We start from the raw sequence: 26,241 nt of genomic DNA, 5'->3' as shown, positions 1-26,241 counted from the left end.
ATCACTACAATAAATGTGCTTTAACTGTCACCCTGGCCTAATATTGGCTACACTATCTAGCTACTTCCCTCTCCTTACTGTGGCAAGTAGGAGCGTGTTAATGTGTTGCAGTGCAAACACTCCCCATATATTAACTGCATTATCTATACTGAACAAAAATATAAATGCAACATGCAACAATTTCATATCAGGAAATCAGTTTAATTTAAATACATTCTATGGATTTCACATGACTGGGAATACAGATAGGCATCTGTGGGTCACATATACCTTTAAAAGAAAATAGGGTGTGTGTATCAGAAAACCAGTCCGTATCTGGTGTGAACACCATTTTCCTCAAGCAACGCGACACATCCCCTTCGCATGGAGTTGATCAGGCTCTTGATTCTGGGCTGTTGAATGTTGTCCTACTCCTCTTCAATGGCTGTGGGAAGTTGCTGGATATTGGCGGGAACTGGAACACTTTGTCACACACTTCGATCCAGAGCATCCCAAACATGCATAATGGGTGACATGTCTGGTGAGTATGCAGGCCATGGTAAACCTGGGACATTTTCAGCTTCCAGGAATTGTGTACAGATCCTTGCGACATGGGTCCATGCATTATAATGCTGAAATATGAGGTGATGGCGGCAGATGAATGGCACGACAATAGGCCTCAGGATCTCGTCACAGTATCTCTGTGCATTCAAATTGCCATCAATAAAATGCCATTTGTTGTCTGTTGACTGACCATAACATAACCCCAATGCCTCAATGGGACACTCTGTTCACAACGATGACATCAGCAAACCACTTGCGCACATGACGCCATACACGTGGTCTGCGGTTGTGAGGCCAGTTGGACATACTGCCAAATTCTCTGAAATGATGTTGGATGCTGCTTATGGTAGAGCGATGAACATTAAATTATCTGGCAACAGCTTTGGTTGACATTCCTGCAGTCAGCATGCCAATTGCAAGCTCCCTCAACTTGAGACATCTGTGGCATGGTGTTGTGTGACAAAACTGCACATTTTTAGAGTGGCCTTTTATAGTCCCCAGCACAAGGTGTACCTGTGAAATGATCACGCTGTTTAATCAGCTTCTTGATATCAAACACCTGGAGAAAGGAGAAATGCTCACAAACAGGGATATATTTGTGCACAAAATGTGAGAGCAATAAGCTTTTTGTGAGTATGGAACATTTCTGGGATATTTTATTTCAGTTCATGAAACATGGGATCAACACTTTACATGTTGCATATTTTTGTTCAGTGTAGCATCTTCCCTCTCCTTACTGCGGCAAGCAGGAGCGAAGGACACTGTGCTCCGTGTTGTTGTGTTGCAGCGCAAACTCTCCCCATTGAGCAGTGGATTGTATCATGGTGACATCCAGATGGTTACTTCCAATATTAAGTTATTTCTCGTGTATTCTGCTATTCCTACTCTAAATAAAATCAAGTGGGATGGAAAAAATTGGAGATGTTGACCAAATCCAGATGGTGGCCAATACTAAAAGGTATTTCTCCCTTGCCCATCGAAAATAAACATCACTTTATTTTAACGAGCGCTGTGCTGCTGTTGTAGCCAGCTAGCCAGTATAGACTGGCTGGGAAAGACTTGTCAGGACGACTGACTGAACCGAATCCATTTGTCTCCACACTCGACTCTCAGCTGCGAGACATACGTCATCAATTCGGACACCAAGCGTGTCTGTATAACCTCTCCCATTTGAGTGCATTTCTGCATGCATAGGCGGACAGCGCCATGGTGCTGAAATGGTTTGAGCTCTAGAGACTGGGCAGCCAACCCAACACTGTCATTAAAGCCCCACTACATAGGCTGTCAATGTGAGCTGTTCCATTCCAATACATGACATACATATTTTCAGTGATAGCTTTGTCCATTTTTACTTTACTCTCATTAGTATTGGAGCTAAATGGGAAGATAACTGGTATGATTGTAGTGCCTAAATTACATCTACATTGATGATCAATTATGTGTGTGTGTGTGTGTGTGTGTGTGTGTGTGTGTGTGTGTGTGTGTGTGTGTGTGTGTGTGTGTGTGTGTGTGTGTGTGTGTGTGTGTGTGTGTGTGTGTGTGTGTGTGTGTGTGTGTGTGTGTGTGTCGTAGTGGTGGTGTGCGTGAAAATATGATAGGTGTGAAGAGGTGGGGGACAAGCATTGCTCTTCGCCTCCCCCATCACAGTCGCCCGTTGGTGGTTGCCAGGCATTTATCAAAGTGGTGCGGTCGGTGAAAATTGCAGTAGCTGTCTTTGCCTGAGCCCTTATCTCTACCTCTCTCCCTCCCACTTTCTCCCAGCTACAACTAAGCATCATCTGTGTTCTCTCAGATTAAGACTTGTTTTTTTGCTAGGATTTTTTCCCAGACTTCTTATAGCTTACCTCGCGCTCTCTGTCTCAACTTTAATCCTCACGACTGAAATTGAATGTATTTTTCCCTTCGTGGTACTTTGCTGGTTCCGGTCACCTCTAAAAGGCACCTGTGATTGTGTTGTAGTGTAGCAGCTGTTTGATCTGACTGTAGGGGAACATGACTACGGTGAAGGAGGCACAGAAAACATCTCAACAACAAGAGCAGGTAATGATGCGCTTTCTTTCATTCAACCGATGTTATTAGCCTAGGCGATTCCCTATACTGAAATTGTAGTCTATATTAATGAGATTTTTTAAATGTTGTGTGAAGCCTGCAATTATTTACTGTAACGCCACAAGTAGCATTTTCTCACATCATTTTGTGTACCCCTCCCCTTCATTTAAAATATTTGGGATTGTTGTAGCCTATGCAGCGTGCTGCAAGACAACCGGCTCTCACACCAGTCAGTCACTCTTCTCTGTAATTCAAGGTGATTGCTTTCAGCGTCACTACCCCCACCTTATTCTACTCCATTTAGCCTCATTCAAATCGATTATAACCACCACGGACATGTATTAAGTAGCTGTTATGGGTGATGAAAATTATTTCCTGCACTCTGCAGTGCTTAGTCAGTCATGGAGCGCCCCCCTCCCTGTCCGCAGCACGTTGATAGCCCCTAGACTTGGCCAGTGCACACGACCTGAGCATTTAGATTCACTACATTACCAAAAGTATGTGGACACCTGCTCGTCGAACATCTCATTCCAAAACCATGGGCATTAATATGGAGTTGGTCCCCCCTTTGCTGCTATAACAGCCTCCACTCTTCTGGGAAGGCTTTCTACTAGAATATTGCTGTGGGGACTTGCTTCCATTCAACCACAAGCATTAGTGAGGTCGGGCACTGATGTTAGGTGATTAGATCTGGCTCGCAGTCGGTGTTCCAATTCATCCCAAAGGTGTTCGATGGGGTTGAGGTCAGGGCTCTGTGCAGGCCAGTCAAGTTCTTCCTTACACTGCCACAAAGTTGGAAGCACAGAATCATCTAGAATGCCATTGTATGCTGTAGCGTAAAGATTTCCCTTCACTGGAACTAAGGGGCCTAGTCCGAACCATGAAAAACAGCCCCAGACCATTATTCCTCCTCCACCAAACTTTAGAGTTGGCACCTTGCATTGGGGGAGGTAGCGTCTCCTGGCATCTGCCAAACCCAGATTCGTCTGTCAGACTGCCGAAGCATGATTCACCACTCCAGAGAACGTGTTTCCACTGCTCCAGAGTCCAATGGTGGCGAGCATTACACCACTCCAGCTCATGCTTGGCATTGCGCATGGTGATCTTAGGCTTCTGATCTGAAGCTCCCGACTAACAGTTCTTGTGCTGACATTGCTTCCGGAGGTGCTTCCAGAGGTTGTTTTGAACTCCATAGTGAGTGTTGCAACCGAAGACAGACCATTTTTACACACGCGCATCAGCACTCTGCGGTCCTATTCTGGGAGCTTGTGTGCCTTACCACTTCATGGCAAAGCCTTTGTTGCTCCTAGATGTTTCCACTGCACAATAACAACACTTACAGTTTACCGGGCAGCTTTAGCAAGGCAGAAAGTTGATGAACTGACTTTTTTGAAAGGTGACATCCTATGACGGTGCCACGTTGAAAATCACTGAGCTCTTCAGTAAGGCCATCCTACTGCCAATGTTTGTCTATGGAAATTGCATGGCTGTGTGCTCGATTTTATATATCTGCCAGCAATGCGTGTGGCTGAATTAGCCGATTCCACTAATTTGAAGGGTTGTCCACATACTTTTGTACATATAGTGTATGACAGAATAGGTGGGACATTTTCAGGTAAAATAGGATGTAGCCTACTGCACACAGTTGTCCTTTCCAGTCGTCTGAGAAGCCTCACCAACAGAAACAATACAAATCATTATCTGTAGGCCTAAGGCATTGTTTAAAAAATGTTCCTACTTCAATAGCCGGGCTATCATTTATGTTTGCCAAACAACGTTTTTACATGGCTCAACATGGTACTTTACTGAAAAGAACAACAAAGCATTCATTGTTTTGATTGTGGATATGTAGGCGGGGGACATTATTTTATGATGGTTATATTTATCTATTTGTGTCATTTCATAACCTGTTGCAACGAGCAATCCCGTATCCGGGATCCTATTTATAGCCTCAAGCTCATTACCATAACGCAACGTTAACTATTCATGAAAATCGCAAATGAAATGAAATAAATATATTTGCTCTCAAGCTTAGCCTTTTGTCAACAACACTGTCATCTCAGATTTTCAAAATATGCTTTTGAACCATAGCTAAACAAGCATTTGTGTAAGAGTATTGATAGCCTAGCATAGCATTAAGCCTAGCATTCAGCATGCAACATCTTCACAAAAACATGAAAAGCATTCAAATAAAATAATTTACCTTTGAAGAACTTCAGATGTTTTCAATGAAGAGACTCTCAGTTAGATAGCAAATGTTCAGTTTTTCCAAAAATATTATTTGTGTAGGACAAATCGCTCCGTTTTGTTCATCACGTTTGGGTAAGAAAAACCCAGAAAATTAAGTAATTACAACGCAAACTTTTTTCCAAATTAACTCCATAATATTGACAGAAACAGATGGCAAACGTTGTTTCGAATCAATCCTCAAGGTGTTTTTCAAATATCTATCGATGATAAATCATTCGTGGCAGTTTGGTTTCTCCTCTGAAGAAAATGGAACGTGCATAGACCTGGAGATAACGCAATAATTTCGACGGAGGACACCGGGCAGACACCTGGTAAATGTAGTCTCTTATGGTCAATCTTCCAATGATATGCCTACAAATACGTCACAATGCTGTAGACACCTTGGGGAAACAACAGAAAGTGCAGCCTCATTCCTGGTGCATTCACAGCCATATAAGGAGACATTGGGACACAGGGCATTCAAAATCTGGACCATTTCCTGTATGAAGTTTCATCTTGGTTTCGGCCTGTAGCATTAGTTCTGGGGCACTCACAGATAATATCTTTGCAGTTTTGGAAACGTCAGAGTTTTTTCTTTCCAAAGCTGTCAATTACATGCATAGTCGAGCATGTTTTCGTGACAGAATATCTTGTTTAAAACGGGAACGTTTTTTATCCAAAAATTAAAAGAGCGCCCCCGATCTCGAAGAAGTTTTAATTACATAGATTACAGTAGGCTACCCAGTATTCAAGTGGTGCAAAATTGCCCATGTGACATTTTATTTGTGAATTCTATATCTCAAGCAAATGTACCCCCCAGCAGTTGTTGGCTATTTTAGGTTACTTTATGAAGTGTTCGGTTAACTCACCAATCTGTTTCTACGGTACAGATATACTAGTATTGGCTATTGAAAAATGTTCAGCACCCGCTAACACATTTCAGCACCCGCTAACACATTTCAGCACCTGATAGCACATTTCAGCACAACTATAAGTGCACCACCTAATACTAAATTCTGCACCATCAGAGGCTCAGCCTGTGTGACAGGTTTCAGCAACATTAAATGGACAGCTCTTTGGACAGCATTTGTCATTGTCTGGACTGGACTCACTGGAGCCTCCTGTCTGTGCACAGCACCCCTTTAAATGACAGAAAAGGTGAGAAGGACAAATAGCCCCATAGAGCAGCCAACCTCCTCCCGAGTCTTCCACAGCTTTGCTCACGTAGCATCTGCTATCAGTCAATGCCAGGGATGCAGGGGAACATCTCAGTTGCGCACGATGCACTCAAAACGTGCATCTGTACACTTCATTCACAGAATTACACACACCTGTCAAACATGTCCACTTCATTCACAGAATGACACGCACCTGTCAAACATGTCCACTTCATTCACAGAATGACACACACCTGTCAAACATGGCCAGTTCATTCACAGAATAACACACACCTGTCAGACATGGCCACTTCATTCACAGAATGACACACACCTGTCAGACATAGCCACTTCATTCACAGAATGACACACATCTGTCAGACATATCCTGTTCATTCACAGAATGACACACACCTGTCAAACATGTCCTGTTCATTCACAGAATGACACACTCCTGTCAAACATGTCCACTTCATTCACAGAATGACACACACCTGTCAGACATAGCCACTTCATTCACAGAATGACACACATCTGTCAGACATACCCTGTTCATTCACAGAATGACACACTCCTGTCAAACATGTCCACTTCATTCACAGAATGACACACACCTGTCAAACATGTCCTGTTCATTCACAGAATGGTGTGTTTGTTTGATAAACACCGGAGTATGAAGACCCATCCACCACTCAAAAGGCTAATACTAAACATTATGGGGAAGGGGAGAGCAAGGCAGAGTAGAAAATGGTTATTTGATTTCGATGATGATTTGGTTTTGTCTGAAAAGGAATTTGGTTTCTAGAATGTTAAGATAGTATTAGGCATGTGAGCCTTTCCAGATGAATAAAACGAGAAAAAGCCGCCGTGTTAGGTTCGTTTCCAGGGAGTGAAGACCTTCTGGTCACAGAGCATTAGAGCTCTGCTGCCCAACCCGAGCCCAACGTCAGAGCACGCGCAAATGGCTCAGCTTCAAAATATTAGTGGTAAATTTAGTGATACCCGAGCCCTTCCCGTACCCTAGTTATTGATGGAAAAACACGCCCTACCCGGCCCTAACACGATGTATAACGTCGGGGTCCGTCGGGCTCGGGTCGCAGAGCTCTAGTTTAGAGTGATGAAAAGTAGCTAACCGCTAACTGCTCTCTCATGTCGAATGACAGCAGCGAATGAGTGACAGACAGAGCCGAGAAGCTAATGGATTTACAAACGGAGGAAGTTATTTCTGATTTTGAGTTTAGGGAAAGAATGGGCCTTAAATTTGGCAGAAGCTGTCGGGCCATGGTAGGGCTCAGGCTTCAAATTCATGCCCATGCAGGGCTCTACAGAGCATTGTTCCTCCCCAGTGACGGAGTGAACCAGTACGCAGGGTAGAGGGTGCTGCTTAAGTGCCTTGCTGATGAAGAATTGGAACGGTGACTGCTTAAGTTGATGTTAATTAAAGCGGCCACTTTACTTAAAACAAACACACAGGGGCATGAAAACTGTAGCGACATCCTCTGCTGATTCAGGGCACCTGCTTTGCTCAGGCTACAACAGTCAAACCATGCTATGTCAATTCAGCTTACTCGGTCAGTATTTTGAGTAAATGTATTGATTTATACATTATGTTTTGTACAAGTCAAGATTGGAAAAGCATGCTTGGAGATCAGCTTACAGAGGATCTGTCTGACATGTATAGTGTTAGCATTTAGGTAGATTTGTTATTCAACCGTTTTAATTGGCACTTACCTTTTTGAATATTTCTGTTGGATGATTGTATGTCCTCCATGTTGAATGCCAATGCAAAATGTCACTGTGGACGTGACTAGGGGCCTAGAATAGATCCCAACCTGTGTTCTTTGCTCCTAATTGGGTAGAAGGCAGTAGCACAGGACAGTAGTTGAACATGCTTTTGACAGGTACTTGATTTGTGCCTCTTGGTTCAGACCTAAACGATGAGGCTCTATAAAAGCATATGACAGCAGACTGCAGAATAGCTATTCATAGTTATAGTAAGGAGATACACTAGTCTCCATTTCAGACAGTACGAGATTTGAGGATCAATAATGTCTACTTGGAGATAAATAATCCGATAATGCCTTGAAACCAAACAGTATGCCACTGTGTAGTTAATCCAAGCACATTAAATATGTGTATTCATTGGCACACCTTCCTTGGTTTATCACATATTGGTGCAGTGTAACGTTTCCATGACTATGTGCATTCTAGAGTGATTGTGTATCCTTAAGCTTATTTTGCTGCATTTCCTTTCTCGCTGGTTGTACCAATTCAGCAAAAGCTAATGGGATTGATAAGCAGCGTGGCTAAAATGAACATTTTAACAAGAGAAGGGGATAAATAAAGATATATTCCTCCTTTTTTCCAAGAGCCCCCAGCTAATAAAAGGAAAGGGATAATGGATTAAGGAGGGAATTGGTTTCTTGATTTCCTCCACCATTGTTTGTGCCATAGTTCATCGTAAGGGCAATTATGAACAATTGAGCCATGATGTTTGAGGCTAGAGGGGAGATTAGACAGTAGATTGAAATGCGGCCACCACAGCAATGCATCATGATTGCTGTCATGATATAAACACTCCTGTCTGGGGATGCTAGTAAAGCTCAAGGGGGACTTTAATAAAGCCATAAATATTAAAATTAAATGTTTTGGCCCTGCCTCTCCTTTCTTTCTGTTTCTGTGTCCCTGTAGACAAACAAAATGCCACAGCAAGTGGTCTTACATCCTACTAATAGTTGTCTTGGGCACTGTGTGTGTGTTCATATTTGTTTGTTCGTGTTGGAAAGTCTGTGTTTTCTAGCAGTACTGCATCTCTGGAGAAATACTGATCTTGTGCAAAACCTCCTCAATGAAGAAAAGGTCAGCATTTCTTGTGAGGTGTGAAGAAAATGTTTTTTTTTGTCCTCCTTTGTTATGTTCTAATTGTGTCTCTGGGCTACGTGAAGCAGCGGTGATATGCTTATTTAGCCTATTAAACACAATTCAGTGTTTTCATATCAACCTTCAAAGCCTTTAGCATCATGGGCTGGGTAATTCCATTGGGGAAACATGCAATTGTTGCATAATTTTTCTTCAAGTATTATAAAGAGAAACTTAACGACAGGTGTGTGTGAAGTAAGATCCCTTGTTTGAGGATAAAAGTATGTTTTTGTTTTGCAAATAGGTCTAACTAATTAAAGACATTAGATTGAGAAAAAAAATGATAACTATAATCTGTCAGTTAGTTTTTGTTTTTGACTGCGTTTTTTAAAGATGGGAAGTATCCAAGCTGCATTGAAAGTAAAAAGTTGCAGCTTTAGTTTGGGCACTCTTCTATACACATTTCACTAGGGAGCATTTAAAATGATTTTACTATTCAAATAATATCATGATATTTTTTCGGATATCCAGATTGTCTAAATTCTAAAATAAATCTATGTTTTTGCTATTGACTCTCGATGCTCATGTCAGAGGTAAACAGAAGATGTGCTGCTTTTCTCCGGTATTTCGGCTAACGCCTTGATCACACCAACAGCCCAGAAGTACATTCATTTCCAATGTAACTCTGCGTTTGCCTTGCAGCATTGCGTTGCAGAGGTAGTTGCAGTGCGTTCTGTGTGGTGCATACATTGGATTTATCTAACGTATGTGTCAAACTGTATGCCTATACGGCTTGATAGAAATGGTAAAGCTAGTTTTTGGTAGTCGAAGGTGAATATTCATATTTTTCTGCACACATATCCAGATGATGCTGCTTACCATTTTGCGCAACGACGCTGCAGGTGTGATCGAGGCATAACAGCAACAGTGAAAGAGAAGTCTGATTTTCGCCATGATAGAACTGATTCTGTTACAAAAAGCTTTTCTGGTGAGTGTTTTGCATTGATCTGTGTCAGGTATAGTGGAAACTCCATTAGGTGAGCGCCTGTAATTGCTATTTGAAGTGGGGAAAATAGCATACTGATGTCAGGGCAGCTTGGAGTGCTAAATGAGCATCAATAGCCAGCAGTATCTCAACACACTGTTACAAAAAAATTATTTTTAATTTTTTTTTATTTATTTATTATTAAAAATTAATTATTTTAAATGTTATGGTATATCCTTGTAGGTAAACATGTCACAAGGATAATTAAATGTAATTTAGACAAAGCTTTTTCATTGTTAAAATAGGCCTAAAACAAAAATTAACACTCACTCAAGTAATCGAATACTAATGTCTGTTCTGATATCCAGATAACCTTGCCCATCCCTACTTAGCTGAACTGTGCTGGTCTGTTCAAGCATCCACAATAGTGTGTAATTGTGTCTCATGTCTGTGTCTGGCTGTTTGTGAATGTATGCAGCTTGGTAAAAATGTGTGTTTATCTATGCCTGACAAACTTTACCTTAGTCTGGATGCTTTTGTCTGAGCTTATTGACGTCCTGCAATTAAAGCCCAGAGCTGCAGAGCACGGAGGGCGAGGAGGGGTAGCCATGTTTCACCGAACCTCTAATTGGAATGTTGACCGTTCCGAGGTTAGTGGCGACCACCAGGGTTCCCGCTGTCTCTTTCACATCGCACCGGCACTGACAAACAGGGATAGGAGTGAATACTAGTCACATCTGCTGGTACAAGCATGTCATTGCTTGTACCAGCAGATGTGAATAAGACAATTGTGCTGTTCCTGTTCCAACTTCATTGAACAGGTTGTCAGGGACTGTTTCTATCAGCGTCTTGATATGATGCCAGAAGTCATTACCTGTTCTGTTTGTGCCACCATTTGACATTGATTTCGCTTTGGATTTTTTCTTGCAGAACAAAGTAGGCATAGTATATTACTGTATGCCCTTTTCAGTGTTTTCCACAGGTACATAGTGGACAGCCAAATGTAAAAAATTGCCAGCCAGGCGACCCTGTTCAAATTGTTTTGCAGAAGGAACTCTATGTTGGTAGCATCTGGAACATTCTAATGCCTTGATTCCACCTGAAATACACAGCAAAATGATTTAATACTTCATCAAGTTTAGCTCCCAGATTGGAAAAATACATGACTTTACAATTTAAATGACTGAAAATGTATGAATTCATTGTATTGTTAGTTGTTTTGGATTTTGTCAAGATCTAGGCCTATATGATGGGGCGGCAGGGTAGCCTAGTGGTTAGAGCATTGGACTAGTAACCGAAAGGTTGCAAGTTCAAATCCCCGAGCTGACAAGGTACAAATCTGTCGTTCTGCCCCTGAACAGGCCGTCATTGAAAATAAGAATTTGTTCTTAACTGACTTGCCTAGTTAAATAAAGGTAACATGATTGGGACTATTTTCTAAGGAAGAGAACATTGTAAACCTTTAACCTGTCTTATCTTGATGAAAGTTTTATTTACAGTTTTACTACAAGATATGAATTGCCACAATGATGTTTGTTCTTCAAATGATGTATTTTATTAAAGCAGAAAAATGAAGTAAATAGAACACATTATCTTGAAAAATACATTAAATGTTTTGTTTTTCTACCATTTTTTTTCAGGTTTTTGCTCTCAACCATACTTGTTTTGTTGTTGAAAACAACTAAATGAACCACATCAGGAGACCTCTTAAGATCTGTGAAAAATCTGAGAAATTTTGAGTTTTGGGTGTAGTTACCCTTTAATTAAAGTGTGCACCTAGCAAGAGGCTGTTTAGAGTTTGTTTTATGTAGCACACATGATGGTAGAGTTTGCAAAACAAATACCCACAGGATTGATGAAAATAATCATGATATCATTCTGCCATGTAAGCATAGGCTACTAAGAGTTAACATTTAATTGAGAAGCTTTTTGGGAAAACTTTCCGTCGACCAGAAGACAGTTTTTATTATCCTCATCACGAACGGCTACACAAAGTGGTAGACGCCCGCATCACAAACAAACGGGAGCATTCTCGTTGCTTCTTCAGAAGTTACAAATCCCTGATGCATTCTATTCATGTCTTATGATAAACTGGCCCCAATAAATACATGTTCAATACATTTAGTTGATTCCCTACTAAGGTCAGTACATTATTGCTTATTGTTGAATTCCATTTTAATGCCAGGATTCCGTCAAGGCACTAATTATCATATTTGGACCAGAATGAGGCTCTCCGCTACCTATTTTTCCTGCAGTGATGATTATTCATCGAATTCAGGCCTACCAGTTCGTGTAGCCTATGCAAATTGGCGAGCCAAATGAACTTCTCTCTTGCTGATGCGATTCGGTAGGCTACACTAACTGACGAGATGAGATTCACTCATTTTAGCGTCACTGTTTGGCAAGCCCAGGCATCCTAGGAAAGGAAGCCTAGGAAATATTTTGGTTTACTTGTCCATATGCGATATTATGGACATATATATAACCACTTATAAACTAGTCAACACTTGCTGTTCAGTTGACAATCAAAGCCCAGTAAATGACCTACTATGCGCCATGACTCAGCATGTCTGGCTATGTAAAACACACAAAAGAAAATAAATAAATGTGCCAGAAAACAATAATTAGGCTAAGTCATGGATTTCGCAAACAACCACATTGCACACAAATTGTACGGGGAGGCAGGACAGACAGAAGGCTGCGTTTCCCTGTCATCGCTCGCTTTTTGACTGACAGACGCCTATCCTATCAATAGTTCGCTAGAAGATAAATATTGTTCATTCTAACGGGAGACTAACGAATTGAAACTTTTAAATGAAAAGTAGCCTAGTTAATATGAAGTGGAAAAAATAACCAGCTGAAAATGACTCTGTAACTGGTTGATTAGCTGACGCTAATCAACCAGTTACAGAGAAAACTAGGCAGGTCACCTGTAATACATGTCAGTATTCAACAACCACCCATGTCTGCAGACATCGGGAGATTACATGGAAACCGGTCATTATGGGCCGTGAGTACTGTTATCTTCAAATAGGCTTTGGTTTTGTTACGGTGTTGTGGGTGGCCATAAGTATCTGCCTCTGATTCCAAAGTTTGGATGTTCAAATCAAGCGATAGAAATGTGTTTTTGTTTTAAGCCTATCCCAAACCTTAACCATTGGGAGATCATGCCTAACTTTAAGAATTTGGAGTTAATGCCTAAACTTAACCTTGGAATGACATAGAAAAGTAACTAAACATTTCAAAATGTGACGTTTGGAACAACTTCGAAATTTGATGTTTAAGAGACGTGTGAACGTCTAATTCTGACGCGAGACTGTGAGAGCTTGTGGAGGAAAACACTTCCTTTTCTCAGTCATTAAGTATTGACTATCTATTTTGGACTTCCGAGGCTGTTCCCAGTCCACTGTACAGTGTCACTGTACCTGGCTGCATCTGCCCTAGAAGCAGAAGAATTAACCTAACACGTCGTTCAAACCCAGGTCCACTCCTAACCTCACTGTACATGCTGACATTTATCGCCGTCTAACTATTAGTGTTATTGACACGGCCGCTAGAACTCTTGTCGCCCAAGAATATCGTTCTCACTCCAATTTGACAGATTGGATTGTTAATGAGATTACGGCGATGGGAGTGTTGATGTAAAGTATTATCCAACATCATTATTTCCCATATGAATATGAAAACCAATGTCTTGGCAGACAGGATTTGGCCAAGGCAGATTGAAAACCCCTTTGCTTTTTTCTTAGTCAAAATATTGGCAGCCATTTTATTTGCTTTCATGGGGTATGCTGGTGATCATGCCTGGAATGTTGTCTTGCATGATTACATTTCCTGTGTTCACTCCCCCCCCACACACACACTGAGGACAAAAAACATAGGCTTTCAATTTAGTCTTCCCTCTTTTTTTATGTGTTACCTCGTTAGCTGGCATCTCAAATGAAAATCAACTGTTCGGCTAATGCACTCCTCATTTCCAACAAATGAACGTTCAGCTTTGTTCTAGTATAGAAAGCTTATAGAAAGCTTGATTGGGGCTTTTGATTTAGCAGTTGTTGAACTGATTTGAAAATGTAGTACACACTGAGCTCTGGCTCACCACACCAGGATGCTAATTACTACCTCAAGTTTCATTTTCACATTTCTTGTTTGTTTTTTTACACTTTGTTTGTTTTAAGATATAGATTTTGAAGTTCACTACCCTGACTTATGAGCTGTATTGCTCTGTTTCTACATTCCTGGGTAGTGTGCAGTTGGTAGCCATTGGTAGTAGAGTGAAATCACTAAAATACTCAAATAGAACATTATATTAATAGAGGTATTGTACATCTTCACGTGAGTTGTGACATGAAACCCCAATGTGAAGTCCTGCAAATAGCACAAATCGTAGTGTTTGTGGTCCTGGTGTCATTTGTAGGGAAATGATGCCTAACTGCAGCATTGCAATACATTTCTTCTGATATGTGTCTGTGGTATAATTGGGCCTCTTGCTTTAACTGTTGTAGTGACTGAGTACAGCTGGGTGATGTTCATTATGACACACTACAGCAAAAAGTTTTTAATGGGAAAGAAATTTGAACGTTCCTTATTGGACAATTAAAAATGGTACCAACCCATTTCATTATGTTTCCGAGAGCTATCTGCTAGGGTTGTGACGATAGCAGTATCAAAATATTTTTCCGATGGCAAAAATGTCAAATGAATGTGTCTCTGGATGACAACATAATGATGCTTTTTTTCCAACATTAGTGCTGTTTTCCTAAAGAAGTTAAATCTGCTCCATGTTTTGTTTCCTAACGAGTATCGTGATATTGGTATCGTCCCAGCCCTAGCATCTTCTGTTTCATGCCTACTGTGACTACTGAACACGACTCTGGGCTTTCTTCTTGCTGTTCTCTCATCCCCTGGTGGCATCTTATTGAACTTTTGAACCAAAAATCTTTTCTCATAGGTCCTCAGGCTGCTGCTGCCAGTGTACAGCTGAGTTATAGTGGGTGTGCCTGCGTACCGAGTGTAAAATAGGATTTCTGAAAAAGAGGAGCTGTGGCAGTTTCAAGTAAGCTCTGAATTAGTAGTCGTGGAAATAAAAAAGACTGCCTCTAATATGTCCAGGTTTCGTCCCAACATCATCAGGGAAGAATGAATGCATCCTCCAAAACACAACCCAACCGAGCCGCACTGCTTCTTGACACAATCCAACCCAGGGGCCAGCCGCACCAATGTGTCGCAGGAAACACTGTACACCTGGCAACCTGGTCAGCATGTACTGCGCCCGCCACAGGAGTCGCTAGTGCACCATAAGTCAAGGATATACCTGCAGGCCAAACCCTCCTTAACCCAGACAATGCTGGGCCAATTGTGCATCGCCCCATGGACCTCCCGGTCGTGGCCGGCTGCGACAGAGCCTGGACTCAAACCCAGAATCTCTGGTGGCACAGCTAGCACTGTGATGCAGTGCCTTAGACCACTGCGCCACCCGGGAGGCCTTATTATTTTGTTTAGAGGTCCTCTGAGACACAACAATAAAGGGGATTAAATGTGTCCATCCTGTGGATTTAATCAAGAGCAGTTAATCCTGATTTGGTTGGTAGGTTTACTTACAAACCTTTTGTGCTGAAGCATCCCTGGCAAGTGATCAGTCATTTTATGTTTTGTTTACCTCCAAACTCCAAGCTCTTTTTGCAGAGATAAATCTCAAGTCCCTAAAACATGGTGTTTTATCTTCAACTGTGCTCCCCCCATTCAATGGCAAATAGAAATAGAGACCACTACCTTAGCATGGTGTGGAATGCGAGGCTTTGGATGAGGTGGAAGTAGGCCTACACTTGGAAGAGAAAAACAACAGCCACAGTGGCCAATAGGGTGTTGGCACTTAGTTGATGTGGTTCTGTCAATAGAAGATGGGAGAACGTGGGCAGTAAGTCCATAGCATGGCATTGTGTGCCCAGACCTCCTCTGTGTTGGGAGAGTGCATTGACTAAACCCTATTAGTACATTAAGTGTATTGAGCAGGAGCAATGTCCTTGTCGTCACACGTGCTAGGTGTCAAGAGAAACCCCATTGTGGCTTTTAAGTATGGAGTAGATTGACTGGGAAGATAGACATGTTGTTTTAAGTGTGTGTGTGTGTGTGTGTGTGTGTGTGTGTGTGTGTGTGTGTGTGTGTGTGTGTGTGTGTGTGTGTGTGTGTGTGTGTGTGTGTGTGTGTGTGTGTGTGTGTGTGTGTGTGTGTGTGTGTGTGTGTGAGTCACAACTTCCCTAATGTCAAGTTTTAATGAAATCATTTCGCTCAGATGCCGGAGGGGGTTTGGAGCATGACACCATTCGACACAGGCACGCTGGCAGAGCGTGACGTCTAGACCCAAGTGACAAATGTGCCCCCTCCAACTTATCAGTCTCCCCTGCTGCCCTCGCTTGCCAGCCGTCAAAGCCATTGCTCCAGCTACATGGTGATTCAGCAATCTGACTGATTCCAACATGATATTAAAATACCACAACCCCTTTTCTGCCCAACTCAGAAATGCTTTCTTCATTTCCCGTCTGAGAGATTATCATTTCACTAATTAGCTCGTCATCTCTGCTTCCCTTCGATAACGGCTTTGCTCCACCTACACTAATGATAAAAGTAGCTTAAGAGAACAACACAACATTTGAACAGGCGATTCAACCCACCTACGTTCAGCATACATTCACCTTAGGTTCAGTCCATAGGGAAATGACCTCCTTGAACAGCCTGTTCTTGATAGCTCCAAGGTTTCTTGACTCTGTCTGTTAAAAATCAACTCTACCCACTCTTTAGATTCACTGTTTCTATCGATTTTGTTCTCGACTGGAAATTTTCATTTTTTTTCTTCTCATAGGATCCACCTTGGGAGTTAAGGGTAGCGTTTCTGAGTTTTTCAAGCAGTTTTCCTCATCTGACATCATTACAGGTGGAAATGGCTTCTATCGTCACTTTGTGTTCCTGAACGGTGCCACTTCTGATAGCCAAGTGAAGAGGACTACTAGAAGGGTGGCATACGTATTCATGAGGTTCACGTGAAGTAAAAAGGCAGAGAGTCACATTCTGAATTGAGAATGCATTAATTAATTATGTTAAAGTCTGAATAATGTTCCATCCATGGATAATTTTTATGGAGGCATAATTATTGTCCCCTTTATTTGATAACCTAGAATAGTTTTTGGGACATGATTTCATTTGGAATTCATCCATTCTAAAGTGTTTTGTTTGTTTGTGCTTTGTTAAGAATATTCCAATGCACTTTTGTAAAGAAATGCACTTTTCTCAAACTACCTTCTGAAGCACTCCCAGCAATATTTCCATTAGGACAGTTGATACATTTTTTCACATTTGTCCCACTTGCCCCTCTGGCACCAGTTGAGGCTTCATTCTGGATGTGCGTTTCATGGGGAGAGGATGGAGAGAGACGGTCAGAGAGATGGAAGGGGGAATAAATAATAAATAGACCAACCTGAATAAGTAGAAGAAGCATTTCTGAACTCTGTTAATTATTGAGACGCGTATAGCTTATTTCCTGGTCACTTGACACTGTAGGTTCTGATCCACAGTGCTAAAAGCCTCACGCTGCTTTTGCTTTGACGGCCGGCTCACCAGATGAGGTTTTCTTCTCTCAGCTATGGCTGTCAGGCCCACACACTCCAGACAGATAACAGTTGGGATGAATTTAGGTTTAAAAGAGTATTTTCTTCCAATGAGAATGCTGTGCTGCGTTTACTCTAGTTTATTTCAGTATTGGTGCAGTATACATGTAGTGGTTGAGTAAAGGACAGGGTGTTCCATCTCAGGAACTGCAGCTTTACTGAACTGACGATGTTGAGCAGTGTTTTCAAATGCTGTTGTGTTTTCACGTACCCTTTTGTGTGCTGGTTAATTGCAATCCATTAGGTGCATTTTAAGAACACACAAAGAAAAACAATTTATTGGAGTGAACACTCACAGTGCTATGAAAAGCACACCAATGGTAAAGGACTTTGAACCAATAACATTGTCGGTTAACAATGTTTGCCCGCTTAACTAAGAGTATTGTAGCGGATAGCAACAGTGCAATGCCCCTTGTGGATCTGAACCTGGGTCTCCCGGTCCATAGCCACTGCTCCAATAGGGTTAACTCACCCGTAACTAGCTTAACTTGGTGAGGGTTGCTACAATATGTTAGGCTAGCTTAGGGCTGTTGTGGTGACCGTATTACCGCCACACTGGCAGTCACGAGTCATGACCTCAGTAAAATTACACATGACTGATAAGTAATGGTAATCACCTCTTCTGCACTCTGGATATGCGTTGGTATTACCCAGTACTCACCAACGATCATCAGGTCCTAATGGCCTGCTACTCAGGGCTTTATTGTCCCTCTAACCACTCTGACGTCAATGCAAATGCAATCGAAAATCCCAAACACGTCATCAAAACAGTATCATACTTTTAAAACTGACCTCACTGTGATGATGAATTTGAAGAAAGAAGTTCAACAGCAGGTTGAAACAGTGTAAAACATGGTTGTTGTGGATGTTATTTCACACCCTAACACAGTGAAAGGGACTGCTCTTTCTAAAGTGATTCATTCAAAACAGCCATAGGCATATTAGAGGTTATGCAAATGCATTATGCATACGCATAGGCCTATAAATGAGCCCAAGCCCCCCCAAAAACCTGAATTAAAATAATGATTGTGCCGTTATACTATACATAGCTTACCGCATATTACACAAGGCAGAAAAACAAAACAAAATTAAACTGATTTAAGATGTCTTTGGTACATACTTGGTCTAGCCTATAGTTCTTTTTTCTGCCTGTTTCTGCCCATTTGATAATGGGCCATTCTAAATCTAAACTAATTTGACATATTAGTAAAGACAAGATTCAATTGAGAATAGTCTGATGGTTGAAAATATGATCACTTGATAAGAGTACAGCATGTGCAGCCTGAGACAATGAACAGAGCGCAAGCTTTTTTTTTACTACTTTCTCAAATCATCTACAGTCTATAGTCGTTAAGACATTCTAAGGTTTGTATCATTCACAACTAAAGTTGCCAAATAACTCAATCTAGTGTATAGGACCAGTTTCAAATGATAATTTTTACACTCAACATAACCACTTCATATGTGCGTGCACTCTCTCCGGAATGGGAAAATATCCTTTCTATTTTATTCAGCCAAGTTCAATTATATTATTCTTAATATAAAATAATGGCACGGGACGTATAAACATATCTTGTCTGCTAAATGAGCAAGCCAACAGCCTAGGGCAGGGCGCATAGCCAGATAACATACAGTAGGCCAACGCATATTCTGTTCTCTGACATACATTTTCTTCATATCAAAATGTTTCTTCATACCTGCCTAAAATAAATAATGGATTTATTGTGAGGGTGTATATTCAATTGATTGATTAAACGTGTTTATGTTAATTCCCAGTCAATTACCGTGAGACCGGCAGTCTTTTGCATGACAATAAGCAGCTGACAAAATGTCATGACCACCATAGCCCTAGGTCAGCTCAGTGTTTCCAATAGTGACTCCCTTTCATACTCCCTATTATATGACTACAGATCACAGCAGGGGCACCTCGCTCATAGGACCGCTGGATTCTTATTGGACGGTAAATGGTGTCTAAGATTCCCAGCAGGTGCCTCAATAAACCCTCTAATAGAGCAATTATTCTCAAACAAAAGGTCAGCTCAGGCGTGACGACAGCCCCTGCAATCAATAAAACCCCCAATTATGACAGAAGCACCGGGACTATATTTGGTCCCCGCCGCAAAGCAGAGGAATGATACGTGGGTGCGATCGGAATTCAGGCTGAACGCATTCTCTCAATGTGCCTCCAAGATTAGGTTACAAAAATGCATTGGAGTAGTTTCTTTTTCAATCAATCAATCAATCAATCAAATTAGCTGATATCTCAAAGTGCTGTACAGAAACCCAGCCTAAAAGCCCAAACAGCAAGCAATGCAGGTGTAGAAGCACGGTGTCTAGGAAAAACTCCCAAGAAAGGCCAAAACCTAGGAAGAAACCTAGAGAGGAACCAGGCTATGTGGGGTGGCCAGTCCTCTTCTGGCTGTGCCGGGTGGAGATTATAACAGAACATGGCCAAGATGTTCAAATGTTCATAAATGACCAGCATGGTCGAATAATAACAAGGCAGAACAGTTGAAACTGGAGCAGCTTACACTTACATTTTTTATGAACCCCTTTAAGTCCTGAAACAGTTCCCTTGATATGATTACATTTTTTTGGGTGTGGGGGTGCTTTTGTCTACTCACTAAACTTTAAAAGATTTGAAGATTTTTATGTATTTGAAGGGAATTAAATTGATCATTTTTGACTGTTGCGCCAAGCTCAAATCCTTACACTCAATAATATTGTGGCATTTTGAAAGTTTGTTTTCTCTGGTGTGCTCTGTCGATATGTATGTGTACGTAATGTGTACAAATATGGTTTCCAGGTTGAAATTGGATAGATGGGCAGTGCAGCACACTTCACATTAGCATAATAACAGTCCTGTCACTGTCTGTTCCCCTCTCGCTCTCACTTTCCCATTTTGATAGAAGGTCTAGCATGATGTAGCGAAGCACAACCTGGTGATGACTGTCATCTCACTGAAGGCACTCAAGTCTAGTGGACTAGCCTACAGCCAGAGTGTTTTTAAAGCAAGTAAACAAGGCCTATTATCAAACTGGCCCCGTGATATCACACACGACAGACGCGTCACATCCCCACCGAGTGGAATCACGGAGTGTTCCTGAATTAGACCTAATGTATTTGCGCATGAAGGTCCCCATTGCCAAGGCAACATTGATTTATAGGGAATAGGACTGCTTGTTGCCTGGCTTGTGTCAAAAGCTAGTATTTTCTAGCGCAGGCGTTGAATTTGATGGTCTGGCCCGCACACATGCATACACTCTAAGCTTATTTCGACACACACACATAGTATGTCAGCATAGCAAAGGTTAATGTATGTAATATAACATAACTCTATTGAACTCTTTTCTGTTTGAAAATCAATACCAGCATTCATATGGCTCTGCTTTTGTTTCACTTTTTTGTTTGAACATTTGCAGAACAGACAAATCAATACTTTTTATTTCCATCAATTCAAGGTTGGTGCACATTTTTTCTGCATCTCTGGCACACATGAAAGCTCACCATATTTGACACACATGAACGTTTGTATGACACATAAAGGTTTTGTGATGGAGCTTGTATGCTATTCATATTCCTGTTTGTCAGAACAGGCGAGACTTAATTATCAAAATGTCACACGGTACGCCATTTTTCTATTCCATCGCTCGCTGCTACGTTAAGAAACGCTACTCAATCTTACAGCAATGTATTTTACAGTGCAGTTGTTACTGTATAATTTTCACTTCTCTGCCTGTCAATGTCCAAGCATCTAGACTCACTCAGTCAAACGTGACAATCAGCTTGTGTATCAACACACTGTAGTAAGCCAATTTTCCAATTCTGTCAGCATGTGCCGAGCTCTCCCCTTGTAGGTATATGGCATTGTGCATGTATGTATTTATGTATGCCTACTGTATTGCTTGTGGCACTCAAATCAGATGGCATCAAATCAAATCAAATACAATACAATTTTATTGATCACATACACATATTGCAGAAGCAGTGAAATGCTTAAGTTTCTAGCTCCAACAGTGTAGTAATACCTAACAATACAAACAATGCACATTAATCCCCCCAAAAATAGAAATTAAGAAATATCAGTGTCCAGAATATATATATATAGTACCAGTCAAATCAAAAGTTTGGACACATGTACTCATTCAAGGGTTTTTCTTTATTTTTTACTATTTTTTTACATTGTAAATATATTATATATAATCATGTAGTAACCAAACAAGTGTTAAACAAATCAAAATACATTGATTCTTCAAATTAGCCACCCTTTTCCTTGATGACAGCTTTGCACACTCTTGGCATTCTCTCAACCAACTTCAAGATGAATGCTTTTCCAACAGTCTTGAAGCAGTTCCCACATGTCTCATTTGGGTTGAGGTCGGGTGATTGTGGAGGTCAGGTCATCTGAAGCAGCACTCCATCACTCTCCTTCTTGGTCAAATAACCCTTACACAGCCTGAAGGTGTGTTTTGCTTCATTGTCCTGTTGAAATAAAATGATAGTCCCATTAAGTGCAGACCAGATGGGATGATATATTACTGCAGAATGCTATGGTAGCCATGCTGGTTGAGTGTGCCTTGAATTCTAAATAAATCACTGACAGTGTCGCCAGCAAGCACTCCCACACCTCCTCCTCCATGCTTCACGGTGGGAACCACACATACAGAGATAATCCATTCATCTACTCTGCATCTCACAAAGACACCGCGATTGGAACCAAAAATCTCAAATTTGGACTCATCAGACCAAAGAGGAGACTTACACCTGTCGAATGTCCATTGCTCGTGTTTCTTGGCCGAAGCAAGTCTCTTTTTCTTGTTGGTGTCCTTTAGTAGTGGTTTCTTTGCAGCAATTCGACCATGAAGGCCTGATTCACGCAGTCTCTTTTGAACAGTTGATGTTGAGATGTGTCTGTTGCTTGATAATTATTTGGGCTACATTCTGAGGTGCAGTTAACTCTAATGAACGTATCCTCTGCAGAAGAGGTAAGTCTGGGTGTTCCTTTCCTGTGGCGGTCCTCATGAGAGCCAGTTTCATCATAGCGCTTGATGGTTTTAGTAACTGCACCTGAAGAAACTTTCAAAAATCTTGACATTTATTTATTTTTTATTTAACCTTTATTTAACCAGGTAGGCTAGTTTAGGACAAGTTCTCATTTGCAACTGCGACCTGGCCAAGATAAAGCATAGCAGTGTGAACAGACAATAACAAAGTTACACATGGAGTAAACAATAAACAAGTCAATAACAGCAGAAAAAAATAATATATATACATTGTGTGCAAAAGGCATGAGGAGGTAGGCAATAAATAGGCCATAGGAGTGAATAATTACAATTTAGCAGATTAACACTGGAGTGATAAATGATCAGATGGTCATGTGCAGGTAGAGATACTGGTGTGCAAAAGAGCAGAAAAGTAAATAAAATAAAAACAGTATGGGGATGAGGTAAGTAAATTGGGTGGGCTATATACCGATGGACTATGTACAGCTGCAGCGATCGGTTAGCTGCTCAGATAGCAGATGTTTAAAGTTGGTGAGGGAGATAAAAGTCTCCAACTTCAGAGATTTTTGCAATTCGTTCCAGTCGCAGGCAGCAGACAACTGGAAGGAAAGGTGGCCAAATGAGGTTTTGGCTTTAGGGATGATCAGTGAGATACACCTGCTGGAGTGCGTGGTTGTTGCCATCGTGACCAGTGAACTGAGATAAGGCGGAGCTTTACCTAGCATGGACTTGTAGATGGCCTGGAGCCAGTGGGTCTGGCGGCGAACATGTAGCAAGGGCCAGCTGACTAGAGCATACAGATCGCAGTGGTGGGTGGTATAAGGTGCTTTAGTAACAAAACGGAAGGCATTGTGATAAACTGCACCCAGTTTGCTGAGTAGAGTATTGGAAGCTATTTTGTAGATGACATCGCCGAAGTCGAGGATCGGTAGGATAGTAAAACTGACCAGGGTAAGTTTGGCGGCGTGAGTGAAGGGGGCTTTGTTGCGAAATAGAAAGCCGACTCTAGATTTGATTTTGGATTGGATATGTTTGATATGAGTCTGGAAGGAGAGTTTGCAGTCTAGCCAGACACCTAGGTACTTATAGATGTCCACATATTCTAGGTCGGAACCATCCAGGGTGGTGATGCTAGTCGGGCGTGCGGGTGCAGGCAGCAAACGGTTGAAAAGCATGCATTTGGTTTTACTAGCGTTTAAGAGCAGTTGGAGGCCACAGAAGGAGTGTTGTATGGCATTGAAGCTCGTTTGGAGGTTAGATAGCACAGTGTCCAAGGAAGGGCCAGAAGTATACACAATGGTGTCGTCTGTGTAGAGGTGGATCAGGGAATCGCCCGCAGCAAGAGCAACATCATTGATATATACAGAGAAAAGAGTCAGCCCGAGAATTGAACCCTGTGGTACCCCCATAGAGACTACCAGAGGACCGGACAACATGCCCTCCGATTTGACACACTGAACTCTGTCTGCAAAGTAGTTGGTGAACCAGGCAAGGCAGTCATTAGAAAAAACAAGGCTACTGAGTCTGCCGATAAGAATATGGTGATTGACAGGGTCGAAAGCCTTGGCCATGTCGATGAAGACGGCTGCACAGTACTGTCTTTTATCGATGGCGGTTATGATATCGTTTAGTACCTTGAGCGTGTCTGAGGTGCACCCGTGACCGGCTTGGAAACCGGATTACATAGCGGAAAAGGTACGGTGGGATTCGAGATGCTCAGTGATCTGTTTGTTGACTTGGCTTTCGAAGATCTTAGATAGGCAGGGCAGGGTGGATATAGGTCTGTAACAGTTTGGGTCCAGGGTGTCTCCCCTTTTGAAGAGGGGGATGACCGCGGCAGATTTCCAAACCTTGGGGATTTCAGATGATATGAAGGAGAGGTTGAACAGGCTGGTAATAGGGATTGCGACAATGGCGGCGGACAGTTTCAGAAATAGAGGGTCCAGATATTCAAGCCCAGCTGATTTGTATGGGTCCAGGTTTTGCAGCTCTTTCAGAACATCTGCTATCTGGGGGGCGGAGCTGTTGGCCGAGGTTGGAGTAGCCAGGAGGAAGGCATGGCCAGCCGTTGAGAAATGCTTGTTGAATTTTTGGATTATCACGGATTTATCGGTGGTGCCCGTGTTACCTAGCCCCATTGCACAGGAGCACAGGAGGTGCTCTTGTTCCTCATGGACTTTACAGTGTCCCAGAACTGGATGCAAATTTCTGCTTGAAAAAGCTGGCCTTTGCTTTCCTGACTGACTGCGTGTATTGGTTCCTGACTTCCCTGAACAGTTGCATATCGTGGGGACTATTCGATGCTATTGCAGTCCGCCACAGGATGTTTTTGTGCTGGTTGAGGGCAGTCAGGTCTGGAGTGAACCAAGGGCTATATCTGTTCTTAGTTCTGCATTTTTTGAACGGAACATGCTTGTCTAAGATGGTGAGGAAGTTACTTTTAAAGAATGACCAGGCATCCTCAACTGACGGGATGAGGTCAATGTCCTTCCAGGATACCCGGGCCAGGTCGATTAGAAAGGACTGCTTGCAGAAGTGTTTTTGGGAGCGTTTGCCAGTGATGAGGGGTGGTCGTTTGACCGCGGACCCGTAGTGGATTTAGGCAATGAGCCAGTGATCGCTGAGATCCTGATTGAAGACAGCAGAGGTATTTGGAGGTCAAGTTGGTCAGGATAATGTCTATTAGGGTGCCCATGTTTACGGATTTAGGGTTGTACCTGGTGGGTTCCTTGATGATTTGTGTGAGATTGAGGGCATCTAGCTTAGATTGTAAGACTGCCGGGGTGTTAAGCATATCCCAGTTTAGGTCACCTAACAGAACAAACTCTGAAGCTAGATGGGGGGCGATCAATTCATAGATGGTGTCCAGGGCACAGCTGGGAGCTGAGGGGGGTCGGTAGCAGGTGGCAACAGTGAGAGACTTATTTCTGGAGAGATTCATTTTTAAAATTAGAAGTTCTAACTGTTTGGGCATAGACCTGGAAAGTATGACAGAACTTTGCAGGCTAACTCCTCCCCCTTTGGCAGTTCTATCTTGACGGAAAGTGTTATAGTTGGGTATGGAAATCTCAGAATTTTTGGTGGCCTTCCTAAGCCAGGATTCAGACACGGCAAGGACATCGGGGTTGGCAGAGTGTGCTAAAGCAGTGAGTAAAACACAAGATTTTCATGTTCTGTAGCTCAGTTGGTAGAGCATGGCGCTTGTAACGCCAGGGTAGTGGGTTCTGTAGCTCAGTTGGTAGAGCATGGCGCTTGTAACGCCAGGGTAGTGGGTTCGATTCCCGGGACCACCCATACGTAGAATGTATGCACACATGACTGTAAGTCGCTTTGGATAAAAGCGTCTGCTAAATGGCATATATTATTATTATTATTATGAAATCACAAATGCAATATAGCAAAACACAGCTTGGCTTGTTGTTAACCTGTTAGAACTCTAGGGGCAGTATTTCATTTTTGGATAAAAAGACGTGCCCGTTTTTAGCGCGATATTTTGTCACGAAAAGATGCTCGACTATGCTTGGAATTGATAGTTTTGGAAAGAAGACACTCTGACGTTTCCAGAACTGTAAAGATTTTCACTGTGAGTGCCATAGAACAATATCTACAGGCAAAACCAAGATGTTTGAGTGACCAGGAAATCAACAGGATTTTTGAAGGCACGTTTTCAATGATCTCCTTATATGGCTGTGAATGGCACAGGAATCAACGGACACTTCCTATCGTTTCCCCCAGGTGTCTGCAGCATTGTGACG

The 26,241-nt window shown here is 42.0% G+C and overlaps 1 protein-coding gene across 5 annotated transcripts in view; it reads left to right on the top strand.

Moving 5' to 3' along the window:
* Positions 1-26,241, top strand: part of LOC118382565 (dipeptidyl aminopeptidase-like protein 6) — a 337,979-nt gene that overhangs the window by 193,786 nt on the left and 117,952 nt on the right. The window contains exon 1 of one of the 5 annotated variants that reach the window (XM_052503616.1): positions 2,246-2,583. The exons of the other annotated variants lie outside the window; for them this stretch is intronic. Within the exon in view, the coding sequence (XP_052359576.1) occupies positions 2,536-2,583 (48 nt within the window). The 5' untranslated portion in view covers positions 2,246-2,535. Of the gene's footprint in view, positions 1-2,245; positions 2,584-26,241 lie in introns of those variants that run through there. 5 annotated transcript variants of the gene reach the window in all.

The sequence above is a fragment of the Oncorhynchus keta genome, chromosome 4 (assembly GCF_023373465.1).
Source record: "Oncorhynchus keta strain PuntledgeMale-10-30-2019 chromosome 4, Oket_V2, whole genome shotgun sequence".
In the NCBI taxonomy this organism is placed as follows: Eukaryota; Metazoa; Chordata; class Actinopteri; order Salmoniformes; family Salmonidae; genus Oncorhynchus; species Oncorhynchus keta.
This window is presented reverse-complemented; position numbering and strand designations above follow the sequence as displayed.